Source organism: Balaenoptera acutorostrata, chromosome 11 (assembly GCF_949987535.1).
Source record: "Balaenoptera acutorostrata chromosome 11, mBalAcu1.1, whole genome shotgun sequence".
Lineage (NCBI taxonomy): Eukaryota > Metazoa > Chordata > Mammalia > Artiodactyla > Balaenopteridae > Balaenoptera > Balaenoptera acutorostrata.
Genome location: NC_080074.1, coordinates 60,829,341 through 60,845,880, shown reverse-complemented (window position 1 = coordinate 60,845,880; position 16,540 = coordinate 60,829,341). Strand labels below are relative to the sequence as shown.

Genomic DNA, 16,540 nt, shown 5'->3' with positions numbered 1-16,540 from the left:
CCTCCTTCCTTTATACCTCCACTCCTTTAATGACATAGATTCTCCCAGAAGTAAGGAAATAACAGCACCAGGTTCTGAGTCTTTATTTCAGGCAGTGGTAGTCTCCAAGGGAAGACTGGAGGAAAGATAGGCATTGCTCTCCACGCTGCACGTGAGAGTACTCAGACCTGCTGCCCACTGAGGAGGGGGCTGCTCTCACCAATGGGGCAAGAGCGGAAGACCCAGGGCAGACGTAGCCACTGGGTTCTGCCGGGTGGCAGCTGGGGAAGGGGGAGAGCTGAGCCCTGCTTCGTACGTCTTCTCCTGATATTGGGAGAAAAGCAGGGATACTGGTTAGCGGTAGTCAATGGCAGCCTGTTTGTGCTTCTCCAACAAAGAGGATAAATCATATCCCAGGTTTCCTTGGCCTTGATCCTGGCTCCTTCCCCTTCTTCTCACCAACAGGGTTCATCCTCTCTTATTTCTGTGGTAACCTCTGTCCATTCCCCTCTCACCCTACCAGCTTCCCTGCTTTGAGGCCCTCGGCACCCCAGGCCTAGGGATTTGCCCTTCATGCAGGTGGAGAACTCACTTCACCCAACCTCCTCCACTCTTGATATTATTCATTAGAAAAATCATCAAGATCATCATTTATTGCACTCTTGCTTCAGAACCAGGTGCTTTACCCACATTGTCTAGAATCCTGACAAAAGCCTCACAGGGCAGGTATCAGTTTTCCTACCTTTCAGTGGCTCAGAAAGGTTAAGCTACTTCCCCAATATCCCACCAGGTCCGCAGCCCAGACCTGTTTAACTTCCAAATCTGGGCTCTTTCCTGGACACTATGCTTTCTCGAAGGGGGTGGTGGTTCCTTCTTGCCTTGAGGAAGAATGAGCGGTGGTGCTAAGGGATAAGGGTGTGTGAGCGGCATGGTGGGGCTCTCACCTATATATCAGAGATGCGAGCAGCAAAGCCATCAATACCAGCAAGATGCCCAAGAACAGGGGAGCCTGCCCGAAGCCTGCTTCTTGACCTACAGGCAGAATCCCAGACACAGCTAGAGTCAGCATCTGCTTCCTGTCAGATATCCTCTACCACCCCCCCTCTTCATCCTACCTCTTGTCCAAGTACCTACCAGGCATGACAAGCTGGGTGCTGACCATTGCCAGGCTGTTGGCATCAGCCAAAGACACATTGAGGCAGTAGGTCCCCGAGCCGCCCTTCAGTACCTGGTGCAGAACCAGCTGGCAGGCTGGGCTGGGTGGCACAGGCTGACACAGCCGCTGGACAGGGGGCTGGCACCCTGGCGATGAGATGTCCACGCAGGCCTCCTTGGGTAGCCTGGGAGAGATGTCAGCTTCCATCAGGGAGTCTGGGAAGGAACACTAGACACCAGAGAGCAGGGCAGCAGTCAACCCAAGAGTCCTCGGGGCAACCAGTGGGACACTCACCCGCCTTGGCAAGACACAGTCAGCTCAAATGCATCTCCTTCACTGGATGGCACAGCCTGCAGGATCTCAGCACTCTCAATACCCTCTGCAAAGTTGCAAGGTTTTAAGTCTGGGACTCCTCTACCAGTCCTCCCCAAAGGCCCACGGACAGGAAGGTCCTCGGGCTACCTCCCCGATCCCATCCTCATGCCTTCAAATGAAAACCCTGGGATTTGGGTATTCTTGTTCAGGTGAGTAACTCCTTCCAGGGTGTGCTTCCACTGGGCAGCCCTAAGCAGCACACGCCTTCCCTCCACCAGCTCCCAAAGTAGGCAAGACTCACGGACGATGTCCAGGGTGAGGGAAAAGGAGCCATATCGATACAGAACACAATCCAGGGGGACTTGTCGCTTCACCAGGATTAAGGTGGCTGTGTCATCCAGCAGGGGGCTCTGGGAGCCTGGCAGGAGAGGATGGAAGGGGCAAAGTCATGAGACAAATGACTCACCTGGAAACAGAGGCCAAGCAGGCGTTTTTCCAGGTAGAGCCAGAGCTACTGGATCCAGGCTTGGAATCAGGCAAGAGCTGGGAAATCTCATTTTACAGATAAGGAAACTGAGGCCCAGAAGGAGAAATGACTGCCCCAGAGTCACAGTTAGGGGTAGAGTTGGAGTTTTAAAAATCCCAAATGTTTATCACACCCCACACTGTGCCAGGTCCTGGGTTAGACACTTGACGTATGTTAACTCATTATAGTGTCACTATCTTATTCCTCCCTTTTCAGTGTTTCTACCACAATTCCAGGTAAACCTACTTTGGGATGGGAATCCAGAGGTGGGAAATGGTGTCAGAAACGGGGAAAGATTTCTATGCATTTACACTTAATCAGAAAATGAGATATAAGTATTATGTAAATGATCACAGACTGCTCCCTGACCTTCACTTTAGGGAACAGCTCTTTTCAGAGACAGAGGAGCAACAAGCTCTCTCCCCATGGCCTAGGAGAAGACCCTGGTTTCCTGAACTCTGGATCTCTTCCATGCCATTAAGAGGGACTTGGGGGGCTTTAAAACCAGTGAAGACTCTGAAGGGACTCCACTGGTAAGCTAAGGATTGGGTAACATCTGGATCCAGAGTAAGTCTTTCAGGTCTTTAGAGCTGTGACAAATGCCCCCACCTCAATGAACCTCATTCATACTGGCCCTCTTACCTGTAATACCTTCTGTAGACAAGAATGGGCTGGCATCTGGACTGTCAGGCTCAGGGGTGGGTACCTCTCCAGCTATGGTCTCCACCAGCTCTGTAGTTGTTACCTGTGCAACTGTGGTTCCAGAGGGTTCTGCAGTTGACACTTCAGGTGTCGTACCTATGGCCTCTGCAGTTGGCATCTCTGCAGGTGTGGTACTTATGACTTCTGAGGTTAGTACCTGCTCAGGTGTGGTACCTGTGCCCTCTGCAGTTGGCACTTGCACAGCTGTGGTTCCAGAGGGCTCTGCAGTTGGCACCTGAGCAGGTGTAGTGCCCACGACTTCTGCAGTAGGCACTTGGCCAGCTGTGGTACCTGTGCCCTCTGCAGTTGGCACTTGCACAGCTGTGGTTCCAGAGGGCTCTGCAGTTGGCACCTGAGCAGGTGTCGTGCCCACGACTTCTGCAGTAGGCACTTGGCCAGCTGTGGTACCTGTGCCCTCTGCAGTTGGCACTTGCACAGCTGTGGTTCCAGAGGGCTCTGCAGTTGGCACCTGAGCAGGTGTAGTGCTCACGACTTCTGCAGTAGGCACTTGGCCAGCTGTGGTGCCAGGGGCCTCGGCAGTTGGCATATGCCCAGCTGTGGTGCCTGGAACTGGGGAGGAGCCACAAGAGGTGAGAGGAATGGCAGCCTGTAGCACCACCTGTGCAGTGACTGGGCCAGACTCTAGGTAAGTGTGAGTGACCACAAGTGCCCGAGAGATCAGGGTCCCAGTACTGTCTCCAAAGTCCCAGGTGTAGGAGAGGTCAGCCCCAGCCAAATAGCCACTGGGGTCGTGGAGCTGAAGGGCAAAGGTCAGAGGTTGCTTTCTCAGGAAGTGCTTGTTCGCTCCATCCAAGGCCTGCAGCCGAGACACGCTCACAGAGAAGGGCACCTGGTCTGAGATTGGAGCCAGAAAAGGTGAGAACCAAGTCTGGGCCACAGCTTCTTCTTTCACAGCCACATCCTCTAACCCCAAGCTGCCTGGCCCTTCACTGGCTCCAAGCCCCACATTCCTCTGCCCATGTCTTCCTGGCTCTGCCCCTATAAGGTGCCCCTGCACACCATTTCCTCTTTCCCCTTTCCTGCCCAGCCAAGCTTCCCCACCTCCTCCTGCCCTGAGACTGGCCTTGTCCCTTCCTAAGTCCTTACCAGTAATGGTGAAGGCTGAGCGGGAGTGAGCGAGGGATATGTAGCTCTGGGACCCCCGGCGGTGGTAGACAGTCACTTCCATGATGTGTGTGCCCAGCACTGCCTTGCCTGTCCCAATGCTCAGTCCAGACACTGGGCCCCCCAGAACTTGCCAGTATTGGCCTGAGGTTTTTGGAAAGAAGAGTAGAGAAGGGGGTTAGTGGTCAAAGGGGACTGGGGAAGGGTTAGAGACAGGGCACCAGAAAAGGAAGGTCAGGAGACGTATTGAGAGGATGGTTATTTCAGAGGGTGTTTGGAAGCTTGTATATGGGGGCAGGAAAGGAGTCCTACTGAGGGGTTCCATGGGATGGGACTGTAATTGGAGAAGGGTTCCCAGAAAGAAGTATAATGGAATTGGCTAGGTGTTGTGGAAGAAGGAGTCCACATGGGGGAGGTGAAGATTAGGGAAACTCACAGAGTTTAGGGGTGGGACCAAAAGAAAAGGGATCAGGTAGGAAGAGATGAATCCAAGTGTGGGTGACAGGCCAGAGAAGGGAGTCTCTCACCCCAGGTCTTCCAGACATAAACAAAGCTTCTTCTCTGAGGTGAAGGGCCAGATGGGCAGGCCCTCCCATCGGGGAAGATGCAGGTATCATCAGGTTCTTGGGGATACACTGGCTGTCCTCTCCATACCTGGCTCCCTGAAAGGAAGATACAAAGTCACCCTCAAACCCTGGCATTCCTTATTATACACCAAAACCTTTAACATGGCTCCTAGAGCGGGGATCTGGGAATACTCCCTAGCTACAAAATATATTCTCCTTGATATAACCCACTGTGGGGTGGTAGTGGGGAGAATGGAAACTGTAATTAAAGATTCCTATGTAGGGACTTCCCTGGTGGTCCAGTGGTTAAAAGACTCCACTCTTCCAATGCAGGAGGCATGGGTTCAATCCCTGGGCAGGGAACTAAGATCCCCCATGTTGAGCGGCCAAAAAAAAAAAAAAAAGATACCTATGTAAGTATATACATAGAGATTGGAGAGAAAGAGATTGGAAATGTATCAAAATGTTTAGAAAGATTTGCTCTGGCTAGTGGGATAAAAGTAAAAATAACAGCACCAGCTAACATTTACTGAGACTTTACTGTAGGCTAGGGCAGGCATTATGCTAAATTCTTTATATATTATCACATTTTAATCCTTACAACAACCTTTTAAAGTAGTATCATCCCTATTCTACAGATTAAGGGGATGGAAGCACAAAACAATTGAGTGACTTGCCCAGGGTCACATACTGGTAACAGGTTTAAATCCAAGTCTGTCCAACTTCTATATCCACTGGGTCTTCTGTTCCCCATTTTGGGGACTACAATTTTTTTTTTCTTTGTGCTGTATCTGTGCTTTCTAATCTAATTACATATATAATTTGTTTAAAAAAAGATGAAGGAGGAGAAGGGGCATGAGCTGAGCCCTGGGAATGAGGTGTGGAGTGGAGTGGTACCCACCGTTAATGATGGTGTTGTTGGCCCAGATGACCTGCCCATCCGACAGCACCTTTTGGCTTTCAGGGAAGTGCAGGGCAATAGAGAAGGAGGCATTTGCCCCAAGCAGTGTAGGCCCATCATTGCTGACCTTCAGAGATACCTGGCCACCTGGAAAGGGCAGCTGCGTTAGCTGGGACTCCTTGGCTTCCCCTCCCCATATGCCTTTTCCCTTCCTGTCTTCTCAAGCTACATTCAACCCAGTTCTTGCTCCTCTCCTCTCCCCACCCCATTCCCACCATACCCTCCCCAGAAATTGCCAAGTTCCCACCTCTCCAGCAGTCAGGCCCCTGGCTTTCTGTCCACTCTGGATATAGCTGCCTGTTCCATGCTTTAGTTCTGAGCTGCCTTGAGACACCAAGCCAGTCCCGGTCTCTGGGTCCTAAAAGGAAGGTATAATGAGGACCCTCAGGTCATTACTCCCTTCTCAGGGGACCACGGTGTCCCATGTCACGTCACTCATTCTCACATTCAAAGTGCATTTTAATTTACCCAATACCCACCATGTACCACGCACTGTGCTAGGTGCAAAGAACTTAAGAAATGAAAAAGAAATGGTCCTAAAGAGATTCAGGTTAAAGTATATGAAATAGACATATACATAAATTACTATAATTCAAGGCACTGCTTAACATGAGCCATAATAAACATGCACGATGTACAACAAAATGACAGAATAAACAGATTAATTCCACTCTGGCAGACTGGGAAGGACCCAATGAGGAGCTGGCCTGTGGCATAAAGCATTCTAGGCAGAAGGCCCAGCATGAGCAGATGCATGGAGGCGTGGAAGCACATGGCATGATAGGGGACCACTAGCAATACGGTTGATGTACACCGTGAGAGATGAGGCCAAGAAGATGGGGTGGGGGCTCTGAGTGCCAGGCGAAGGAGTTTGGCCTTTATCCTGTAGGCAAGTCCACCTCAGAAGATTTTGTTTGTTGTATTCAGATATAATTCATATGCCATAAAATTTACCCTTCAAAACTTTTTGAATATGATCAGATTTGTGTTTTAGAAGGATCACTTCAGCAAGCAGTGAGGAGGATGGACCAGAGGCAGGTAGAAATTGGGAGTGGGGACAAACAAAATTATTATAACTGACCAAGAGAGAGGTCTGGGGCTTCCCTGGTGGCGCAGTGGTTAAGAGTCTGCCTGCCAATGCAGGGGACGCGGGTTCGAGCCCTGGTCTGCGAAGATCCCACATGCCGCGGAGCGGCTGGGCCCGTGAGCCACAATTACTGAGCCTGCGCGTCTGGAGCCTGTGCTCCGCAACAAGAGAGGTCACGATAGTGAGAGGCCCGCGCACCACGATGAAGAGTGGCCCCCGCTTGCCGCAACTAGGGAAAGCCCTCGCACGGAAACGAAGACCCAACACAGCCATAAATAAATAAATAAATAAATAAATAAATAAATAAATAAATAATTTTTTAAAAAAAGAAACTTGCTTTAAAAAAAAAAAAAAAAAGAGAGTCTGCCTGCCCGTGCTGGGGACACGGGTTCGAACTGTCGTCCAGGAGGATCTCACATGCCGCGGAGCAACCAGGCCCATGTGCCACAGCTGCCGAGACTGGGCTCTGGAGCCCGCGAGCCACAACTACTGAGCCTGCGTGCCACAATTGCTGAAGCCCACGCGCTCTAGAGCCTGTGCTCCACAGCAAGAGAAGCCACCGCAACAAGAAGCCCGCGCACCACAACAAAGAGTAGCCCCTGCTCGCCACAACTAGAGAAAGCCTGCACGCAGCAGTGAAGACCCAACACAGCCAAAAATAAATTAAAATAAAATAAATAAATTAAATTTAAAAAAAAAAGAGAGGTCTGAAAGAAAGGGATATGATGGCTCTCCACATGCCTCACCCAGATCCAACAACTATCAACATTTTGCCACATTTGCTTTATCGATCCTTTGTTGTTGGTTTGTTTTTTGGTTAAAGCATTTAATTTTCTTTTTTAGAGTATTCATTTCTAATGCTGTACTTTTCTTTCTTTCTTTCTTTCCTTCCTTCCTTCCTTTATTTTTATTTATTTATTTATTTATTTTCCTTCCTTTATTCTTTTGGCTGTGTCGGGTCTTAGTTGCAGCATGTGGGATCTTTTGTTGCAGCGTGCGGGCTTCTCTCTAGTTGTGGCGTGTGGGTTTTCTCTCTCTAGTTGTGGTGCGTGGGCTCCAGGATGCGGGGGCTCCAGAGCGCATGCGCTCTGTAGTTTGCGGCACGCAGACTCTCTCCTTGAGGCGCACGAGCTCAGTAGTTGTGGTGCGCAGGTTTAGTTGCCCCACGCCATGTGGGATCTTAATTCCCCGACCAGGGATCTAACCCGTGACCCCTGCATTGGAAGGTGGATTCTTTACCGCTGGACCACCAGGGAAGTCCCTGGCTAAAGCATTCACAAGCAAATCCCAGACATAATGTTATTTAAAACCGTACAAATTCAGTATGTATCTGTAAAAAAGAAATATTTTCTTGAATAAATACAATGCTAATTCACACTAGACAAAATTATTGAAACCAGTCCATACAAAATTTCATGAATATCTAAAAATGTCTTCTTATGATTTTAAAAATCAGGATCCAAAAAGTAAGCACAGGGCTTCCCTGGTGGCGCAGTGGCTGAGAATCTGCCTGCCAATGCAGGGGACATGGGTTCGAGCCCTGGTCTGGGAAGATCCCACATGCCACGGAGCGACTAGGCCCATGAGCCACAATTGCTGAGCCTGCGCGTCTGGAGCCTGTGCTCCGGAACAAGAGAGGTCACGATAGTGAGAGGCCCACGCACCGCGATGAAGAGTGGCCCCCACTTGCCGCAACTAGAGAAAGCCCTCGCACAGAAACGAAGACCCAACACAGCCATAAATAAATAAATAAATAAATAAAATTTAAAAAGCCCTCTAATAAGTACTTAATGAAAATAAATTGACTGAAGGGTAGCAATGATGTCTTTTAAAAAAAAAAAAGTAAGCACAATATTTTAAGAGCCTCAGGTGGACACGTATGAACAGAATGTTTCCAGAGTACAATAAGGAACGTAGTAAAAGAAAAAGACTTGAAACTGCACCATGAATGACGGAAGTCAGATCAAGGAGAACTTCCTAGAAGTCTGTGAGACCAGGGATCTAGAGAAAGGGGGGCACTGGAATATGATGCAGATATTTCAGCACAGCAGAGACTATCCTCACTCCATTTCTAATATGTACCAGAAACCTGGTTGATTCTGCTGGGGGAGGATCTGGAATCATCCCACTGAGCATCCCACCATGAGAGTAAGAGAATTATAAGATGCCCCATTCTTTCTCCACTCCCAACCCTCCCTCCTCAGAGCAGCACGGGACATTCCAGACCCACTCACCACCCCCCACCCCCACCCCTTGCTCCTGTCACGAGGCCCCAATCCCCCAGAGCTCTTTCATGTGATGCTCAGCTGAGACCCCTCTGCCTGTCTCTCCCAGACCCAGAACAAAAGCCTGGGCTGTGTTCGCCTATGCCCATCCCAAAGAGGGGATGTGGTGTCTCTTTACCCTCTAACCAACACCACATTCTTTTGCTCCTCACTTTAAGTACCCTATCCCAAGTGCCTGAGACATTGCCTAAAAGAGTCTCCCACTCATTTTACTCCCTTGGGGCCCCTGCTCCAGCTCACTGCCCAGGGGGTCTCAGAATTAGGGCCACAAAGACCCACTATTCTCTTGCCCTTCCAAGCAAATGGAGTTATTCTCAGGCTGAGTCCCAAATCTTCATGTGGGGAGGGAGCTCAGTTGCCCATGTCCTCACTAAATCAAATGGGTGGGAGATGCCCGAAGCATTGCTGGTTATCTCCCATTAGGGAGGGGAAAACCAGAGCAGGTGTGCAACTCCAGATTCACACTTGCTCATGTCCACACACCCCACACTCACCTTCTGTGGCCCCCACAGCCAGAAGAGCACCCATCACAGCCACATGGAGAAGGCATTTTCTCAGCACCAGATCCATCCTGTTCTTCTTTCCAGCAACCAAAGGCGCCGGGGCGTAGGACAAGCCCCTATATAAGAAACGGATGCTCATTTGCATAGCCCTTCCCTCTCTCCCTGCAGGGGAGGCCTGGGAGGAGCAGGAGGACCTGAGAAAGGCAGAACTGAGGAGGGATCCTGGTCCCTGGACATCCCGCTACTCAGTGACAGTTTCTGGTTTCACAGGGTCACGCTCATCTTAAAGCACTCTATCCCCCCGTGGAAAGAACTGACTGAAAGGCAGCTACAAAACAAAACACGTACCGGACACACATGATTCATCATGGGAGAGTGGATCAATTTATTGTGAGTCAAACCAGGAACCTCTCAAAAAGACTGTAGAAGCAGTGACCATGGATCCAAAATCAAAGAGAGACAGTATCGGAGTAGGCGGAGAGACGAAGGCAACGACTCCTCCGAGGCCCGGGAGACCCTTAAAATGAGATTCCCAGCTTCATGCTTTCAGAGGAGGCTCCCTGGACCAGGTGGCATTCCATCTTAGGTCAATACACATTTTCCTAGGGGTGGTGAAAACGGCGAATTAGAGATCAGGAAATCCCTATAGACTCAGGACACAGGTAGGAAACTCGATCCCAAATCAGATACTTGGAAAAAGGTGTTCAGCCTCCCCACCTACGTTGAAACTTGTCTTAATGCCCCTCGGAACCAAACTTGCGCGGGGCGGGGTCGTTTGCAGAGAAGGACGCAGGGCTGGCCCCTCCCGCTCTGACGTTGACCAATAGGAAGATCTGGGGGCGGAGCCATGGAAACGCGGGAAGGAGGGGCGGGGCTTCTGGTGGCGGTAGGGAACTGGGGGGAGGCGGTAACATTGTTTCAAGTTGGACAAATTGACAAGAGCGAGAGTTACACTGCGTTCCATCCCGACCTGGGACCAAGGTACCGGGCCCTGTTTCCCCTCCTCGGCCCCCGAGAGCTGGGTGCCGCTTTCTGCAGGTTCCCAGGCCCCCGCTCCAGGGCCGGGCTGACCCGACTCGCTAGCGCTTCATGGAGAACTTCCAAAAAGTGGAAAAGATCGGAGAGGGAACGTACGGAGTTGTGTACAAAGCCAAAAACAAGGTGACGGGAGAAGTGGTGGCGCTTAAAAAAATCCGCCTGGACACGTGAGTGGCCTCTGTACCCGGGACTCCTAACTCGGGAGCTCCTTGAGTGCCCCCTACCCCCACCCCAACCGGCGGTGGCCATCCAGGGACCGGAAGGTAGCAGGGAGGGACTTCTTTTGAAGTGGAGAGGTGGGTTGAAGGACGAGTAGAGTGTTTCCCGGGGGAGACTATAGGGTAGTGTAGAATCCATGGGAAATTTCCTCCCTAAAGGCGGGTGATGCCCCCAAAGGTACAGTCAGAAAGACTCAGGAAGAGGAAGGAGGCCTCTGAGATGGGGGTTCCAGGACTCCCTGTGGAGCTGGGTTTTGCAGTAAGCTGTAAAGAGCACCTTTTTGAATGACGAGCCCTCCTCACTGCCCCAACCCCACCCTCATCTTAGAATTCTCTCCCCCTTTCAAAAGAATGGCAGTTGAACCTCACTGGCCCCTCTAGAGAGGCTGAGTGCTGCTACTCCCCCCCCCTTTTTTTTTTTTTTACCTGTTACCTTCTTCACCTTCACCAGGAGGCTTTGCTAACCTAACCCTGGGCAAAGAAGAAATAATGACCTTAATGTGTCCAAAAGCCAGTCCTGTCCATCCATGAATTAACCCCTGAAGCACCCCTTCTCTTCTCTCACTTTCCTAGGGGATGCTGGGATGGTGTCTCTGTGGGGAGGGAGGGGGCGGGGTAGAATCACTGGGCTGGGGGAAAAGGAATATTTGTAACCACATTCCCATCTCTGCTTTCCCAACTTCTCCAAGTGAGACAGAGGGTGTACCCAGTACTGCCATACGCGAGATCTCTCTGCTTAAGGAGCTTAACCACCCTAATATTGTCAAGTAAGTATGTATCTGGGAGGTGCTCTGACAGTAAAGGAGGATGCCTTCTGTTTGTGTTGTCTGGGCATTTCTCTCCCTCACCTCTACCCCTGGACCTCCCTTCCCTAGGCTGCTGGATGTCATTCATACAGAAAACAAACTCTACCTGGTTTTTGAGTTTCTGCACCAGGATCTCAAGAAATTCATGGATGCCTCTGCTCTCACTGGCATTCCTCTTCCCCTCATAAAGGTAGTCCTTCTCATCATCTCCTCCCAACATGGGCATGTCTTGGGGGGACTGAAGGCAGGCAATCCAGACTGAGTGTTGATTTGTGATCTTAGCTTCCTTTCCAGCCCTCACCCCCCTACACACACACACACACACACACACACACACACACACACAATCACACATACCTTTTTTGTGGCTCCTTCACTGCTCATTATGCTTATTAACCCTAAGGCTGGGCAGGAGAATCAAAGAAGTTGAAACTCTAGTGAGTCAGCTTAGCAGCTCAGGTGGAAGGTGAGATGAAACTCAGATAAATGGGGCTGGAGGGCACTTGGTAGACCCCTCCAAAAAGCCTTTCCACCTGCTTGGTGGGAGAAATAGCCAGTGAGTCTCTATTGTCTGTTTTTCTGGGTTCTTTACTCCCAGAGCTACTTTCAATCTATCAACAAACGTTTATCCAACACACATTTATTGAACACCTTCAATGTGCTGAACACAGGATACGGAAAAGAAATGCAAAACTGAGTAAGACCTGATCCTTATCCTCACTGGGCTGACAGTCCAATCGGGGAGATGGCTTGTAAACATGTAATTATTATCTAACTAGTGAAGGCTTTAGTAGAACTTTGGAGGCACAGAGGAGACCCTAATCTTCTCACGGTGATGGAAAAACACAGTCTTTTCTCTCCCCTTGTCAGAGCTATCTGTTCCAGCTGCTCCAAGGCCTAGCTTTCTGCCATTCTCATCGGGTCCTACACCGAGACCTCAAACCTCAGAATCTGCTTATCAACGCAGAGGGGGCCATCAAGCTAGCAGACTTTGGACTAGCCAGAGCCTTTGGAGTCCCTGTTCGTACTTACACCCACGAGGTGAGTCCCTCTCTGCATGTCTTCTCTGAACTTCCTGGGAGCTGTTAACAGGGACAGTCACAAAGTTTTTAGTAACTATCTGGCCAGCAGTTTCTCTCTCACTAGATGGAAAGTATCTCTGACACCCTAAGAGGTCTTAGAGTATACACAGAGTTCATATTTTGATAGATAACAAGCCAGGAGAGCTGGATGGCACGCCATTAAAATTATGACCGATTGCCTCAAGTTTTCCAAGAAGGTTGCAAATTGGGGGTTCAGAAAATGTGGTCCCCAGAACCATGGACTAGGCTAACTCTGGGCTAAGAAGTTGTACCCAGTTATTTTACTTAGGGGAAATCAGAGGGAAGGGAAGGATGGAGGGAAAGAAGCTGCTTGTTAAGAAGCTGAGTTAGCAGAGTAGTCCTGAGGAAGTGAGATGTGGGAATCTCCATGCCCCATACACCACCCCTCCCCTTCCTACGCTTGTCCTCAGGTGGTGACTCTGTGGTACCGAGCACCTGAAATCCTGCTGGGCTGCAAATACTACTCCACAGCTGTGGACATCTGGAGCCTGGGCTGCATCTTTGCTGAGATGGTATGGAGGCATGCCCGAGTTCTACCCAGCCCACCCCTCCCCACATTCAAGAACAACAGAACTGTTTCTTGGCCTAGACCCATGGCCCTTCTCTTATCACAGGGTCCTTCCTCTAGAGTAGCACAAAGGGGGTGGTGGGGAAAGGATAGGACTGTCATCCCTGATGTCAACCACAATGTTAGGATATCCTCAAACAGCTTTATCATGCAGTATACATATCTTATCTCTGAATTGAGCTAAATCATTTCTGCAACTGTTTTAGCTTTAGCCTGCATATATTTGGGAAAATGAGTTCCATCTAGTGTCCCCTTCATTTGGCCTGTAGACCTTATTGTAGGGCACCAGAAATGTGGTGAGGCCAACTTTGTTCACCTTACCCACACCTTTTATTTAAACTGCAGACTTAGATCACATCCCCCCTCAACCTCTGGCTTTTCAGATTGAAGGATCCCTGAGGCCCAGCCTTATAAGGGAGCTCTCATCCCCTTTAATACAACAGTGGAGTGAGCTAAGTTTTCAAATCAAATCAGCAGTATGTTTTATGGTCCCTTATCTGGGTTGTAACTGGGGGCATGGAGACCATTAGCCCATATATATAATGTGCATTTATCCCCCAGTGCGTTACTTTACAATTGCCCATATTCGTCTCTCAATTCATCAAAAAATATTTGTTAAGCACCTAGTGTGTACCCAGCACCATGCTAGGTGCTGTGGGGAACACAGAAGAAATGGAAGACACAGTCTCTGCCCGCTGTGCTCCTATCTAGAAGTGGCTGCATCACAAGGAGGGGGGATGACCGCAGTGTCTACCCCACACCCCGTGAGTGGCTTGGGATCCCTTTGCTACATGTCAGTGGCACCCCAGACATTCACCCCCTCCCAGCCCCACCCAGCCTTGGGGATCTGCAAAGCCATGGTTGGGGGAAGGAAGGAGGGGGCGAGGAGACAGATGAAGGGACTTCATTGTCTCAGGCTCTGTTTGACTGACCCCATGAAAGGCCCTGGGGAGGGAGTCATGGGGCCCTGCTGACCTTCCACTGCCTGTGGGAACCTCCATTATCCAGTGGGCAGTTTTGACTGATGTCAGTGTGGGTCTTGGCTTTTCCTTTTTCCCCACTTTCAGGTGACCCGGCGGGCCCTATTCCCCGGAGATTCTGAGATCGACCAACTCTTCCGGATCTTTCGGACTCTGGGGACCCCAGATGAGGTGGTTTGGCCAGGAGTTACTTCTATGCCTGATTATAAGCCAAGTTTCCCCAAGTGGGCCAGGCAAGATTTTAGCAAAGTTGTGCCCCCCCTGGATGAAGATGGACGGAGCTTGTTATCGGTGAGAGTGGGGAGTGGGCACCCATTTCCTCTCATTCACTCCCCCAGGGCAGGGTTTTTCCAGGATGAAGGAAGAATGAGGCCCTGGACTCCTGGTCTCAGCATTACCCTAGCCCCTGCTTCCCTCTCGCTGTTGTGCACCCCTTAGATACAGGAAGGAGGGAAATGGGAACTCTTCCTTGGGTGAAAGGAATTGTTTCCCGATTTCTCAAAACACCTGCTGCCCATTTACTCCATTATCACATTACTGATGTCAGCATACATCTCTCCCTCCAGCAAATGCTGCACTACGACCCCAACAAGCGGATTTCAGCAAAGGCAGCTTTGGCTCACCCTTTCTTCCAGGATGTGACCAAGCCAGTACCTCACCTTCGACTCTGATGGCCTTCTCAAGCCCCTACTCCCAGTCTCACCCTCTCCTCCAGTGAGGGCATGATCTGGCTTGGCCCAGGGCTCTTAGCTCACTGATCTTGTCTGGCTGCCTTAGCACTCACCTGCCCCTCTTAGCCAGCCAACTCTGGGGAGAGGGGGTGGAGGGAAGAAATAGGTGAAATTGAAAGGAAGCGTCAATATTACATGCACTTAATCTCTGCACCATGCTCTCCCCTTCCTCTTAGTCATTGCTTAGGAGGGCTGGTATTTAAAAAAAAAAAAAAGACTGTTTCTCCTTCCTCCACATAGGGTTTGCCATCCCAGTCTCTGAAAGCCCTGCAATTATTATTTTCTGTGTTTCAGGTGACAGAGACCCCAAACCTCCCACAGCCCTGTGTAAGGCCAACTGATAGCAGGGGCACTAAGTTGGAACTTTTGAAAACCAAGCAAAACAAAAACATGGGGAGGGGCCTGTTTTAAAGAATTAGGTTAAAAAAATAGATCCAACCAGTTTATACCCTAGTTTTAGTGTTTCATCTCACCTAACAGTCTGGGAGACTCAAGACTCCCTGTCTTAGACACCCAGTCTCTGCAGTCCTGGTGGGACTGCAGTAGAAATGATTGCTCCTAGTCTTCTTGCCTGTCCCTCCTACAGGCAAGGGGTGTCTGGGCTCTGGGACAGGGACCGTGCTTCACCGAGGCCTTATGAGGCAAGTGAAAGATGTTTGAATTTTTCTCTTCCTTTTAAGATTCTTAGTTCTTCAGGTGCTAGGTCCCATCTTCCTCTAAAGGCCAGCCCATAGGAGTGAAAGTTAAGGTTAAGACCTCATTTTAAGAATGCTGACACTTTTTTAGGGCTGTGCCTGAGTGGGGACATTGGGAAAAAAATATTTCTTTAAAAGAAGGATGAACAATTATATTTATATTTCAGGTTATAGCAGTTTTTTAAGTGGGAATCGGTGGGGATTTGTTGCCATGTGCACCTTGGGGTTTGTAACGCGAATGTTTAAAAAAAAAAAAGCTTTTTTTCTTTTTTATGATTTTGTCTCTCTTCTCCCACCTTTTGTCCTTGAGTGTTCTTGCTATTAACATTATTTGTAATTTAGTTTGTAATTGATTAAAAAAAAGTTCCTGGTTTTATAGTTCATCTCTCTCCTCCTTTACTTTTGCATATTTACTGAAAGAATGGTGTGAGAGAGAATATGAATGTGTGCATGTGATAATAGGTTTCAGACCCCTTTTCCTAATCACTCTATGCAGGGCTACCCACCCCACTCCATTTCGACCTCTGTGATGCAATTGGGATAGTGCCGCGGGTGGGTGAAGTGGGAATTATTGCCCCCATTTTACAGCTGGAGAAAGTGAAGCTTATGTATTTCCTACTTCACTTTCCCCTAAACCTGCATCTCCCCCACCCCACCCACCCGCCCCCAGACACACATATCACAAACACATACACACAAGGCTCCAGTTCCAGATTTTCAATGTTAGGGCTCAGGAGCAGCAGTATGGTTGGAAGTGGGCTCCAAGGTAATTCGCATTGACGCTGCATTTCCCAGTAAGCTCGTCTTGTTTTCTTTTTGTTCCATATCACAAAGAGCAAAGTTTTCTAAAGATACTTATTCACATTTACATGCGATTCAGAATATATCAATCGTCTGTATGAAAAATTATTATACAGGGGCTAAAGCCTCCCCAAGCTACCACTTCTTGGGGTTGCCATTGTCTCAGCTCACCAAAAAACATCTCAGACTGCCGCGGGCCATCCCCAAAATTCCTGTGCTCTGGGGCCCCACTAAAAGGAGGAAGCACCGACGTGAGGGCTGCTTAAATTCCTAGGCTCCGGGTCCCTAGGAGAGGTATTTCCCTTCACGCCCGCGAATTTGTGATAGAAGGCGGGGCGCCAGAGGCAGGCCCCGCCAAATCCCAGGGGAGGGGCGAAGGTCAGTAGCCGCCTTCC

General features: G+C 49.7%; 2 protein-coding genes across 3 annotated transcripts; one reads left to right on the top strand and one right to left on the bottom strand.

Annotated features, from left to right (window-relative positions):
• Positions 1-67: 67 nt before the first annotated feature.
• PMEL (premelanosome protein) lies at positions 68-9,964 on the bottom strand. The gene is made up of 12 exons (XM_057556188.1): positions 9,554-9,964; positions 9,197-9,321; positions 5,578-5,688; positions 5,271-5,417; positions 4,331-4,465; positions 3,786-3,947; positions 2,619-3,533; positions 1,752-1,868; positions 1,430-1,514; positions 1,114-1,319; positions 924-1,011; positions 68-303 (listed from the first exon to the last, which is right to left on the bottom strand). The coding sequence occupies exons 1-12, from the start codon at positions 9,562-9,564 to the stop codon at positions 162-164; spliced, it is 2,244 nt and encodes a 747-aa protein (XP_057412171.1). The 5' UTR covers positions 9,565-9,964; the 3' UTR covers positions 68-161.
• A 182-nt stretch (positions 9,965-10,146) lies between these two features.
• CDK2 (cyclin dependent kinase 2) lies at positions 10,147-15,727 on the top strand. 2 transcript variants are annotated; one of them, XM_007179551.3, is made up of 8 exons: positions 10,147-10,410; positions 11,151-11,228; positions 11,337-11,457; positions 12,138-12,308; positions 12,781-12,882; positions 13,559-13,702; positions 14,006-14,209; positions 14,485-15,727. In XM_007179551.3, exons 1-8 carry the CDS (start codon positions 10,295-10,297, stop codon positions 14,587-14,589), a joined length of 1,041 nt encoding a protein of 346 aa, XP_007179613.1. In that variant the 5' UTR covers positions 10,147-10,294; the 3' UTR covers positions 14,590-15,727. The 2 variants fall into 2 exon arrangements, with proteins under 2 accessions (XP_007179613.1, XP_007179614.1); XM_007179552.3 differs by lacking the exon at positions 13,559-13,702.
• Positions 15,728-16,540: the final 813 nt, after the last annotated feature.

Coding starts and splice junctions, on each gene's coding strand:
- CDK2 (XM_007179551.3), top strand. CDS start 10,295: ATGGAGAACTTCCAAAAAGTGGAAAAGATCGGAGAGGGAACGTACGGA. Junction 10,411..11,150: donor AAAAAAATCCGCCTGGACAC/GTGAGTGGCCTC, acceptor AACTTCTCCAAG/TGAGACAGAGGGTGTACCCA. Junction 12,883..13,558: donor GCTGCATCTTTGCTGAGATG/GTATGGAGGCAT, acceptor ATATTTGTTAAG/CACCTAGTGTGTACCCAGCA.
- PMEL (XM_057556188.1), bottom strand. Junction 1,869..2,618: donor GTCTACAGAAGGTATTACAG/GTAAGAGGGCCA, acceptor CTCTCCTGCCAG/GCTCCCAGAGCCCCCTGCTG. Junction 304..923: donor CTCGCATCTCTGATATATAG/GTGAGAGCCCCA, acceptor TCCCAATATCAG/GAGAAGACGTACGAAGCAGG.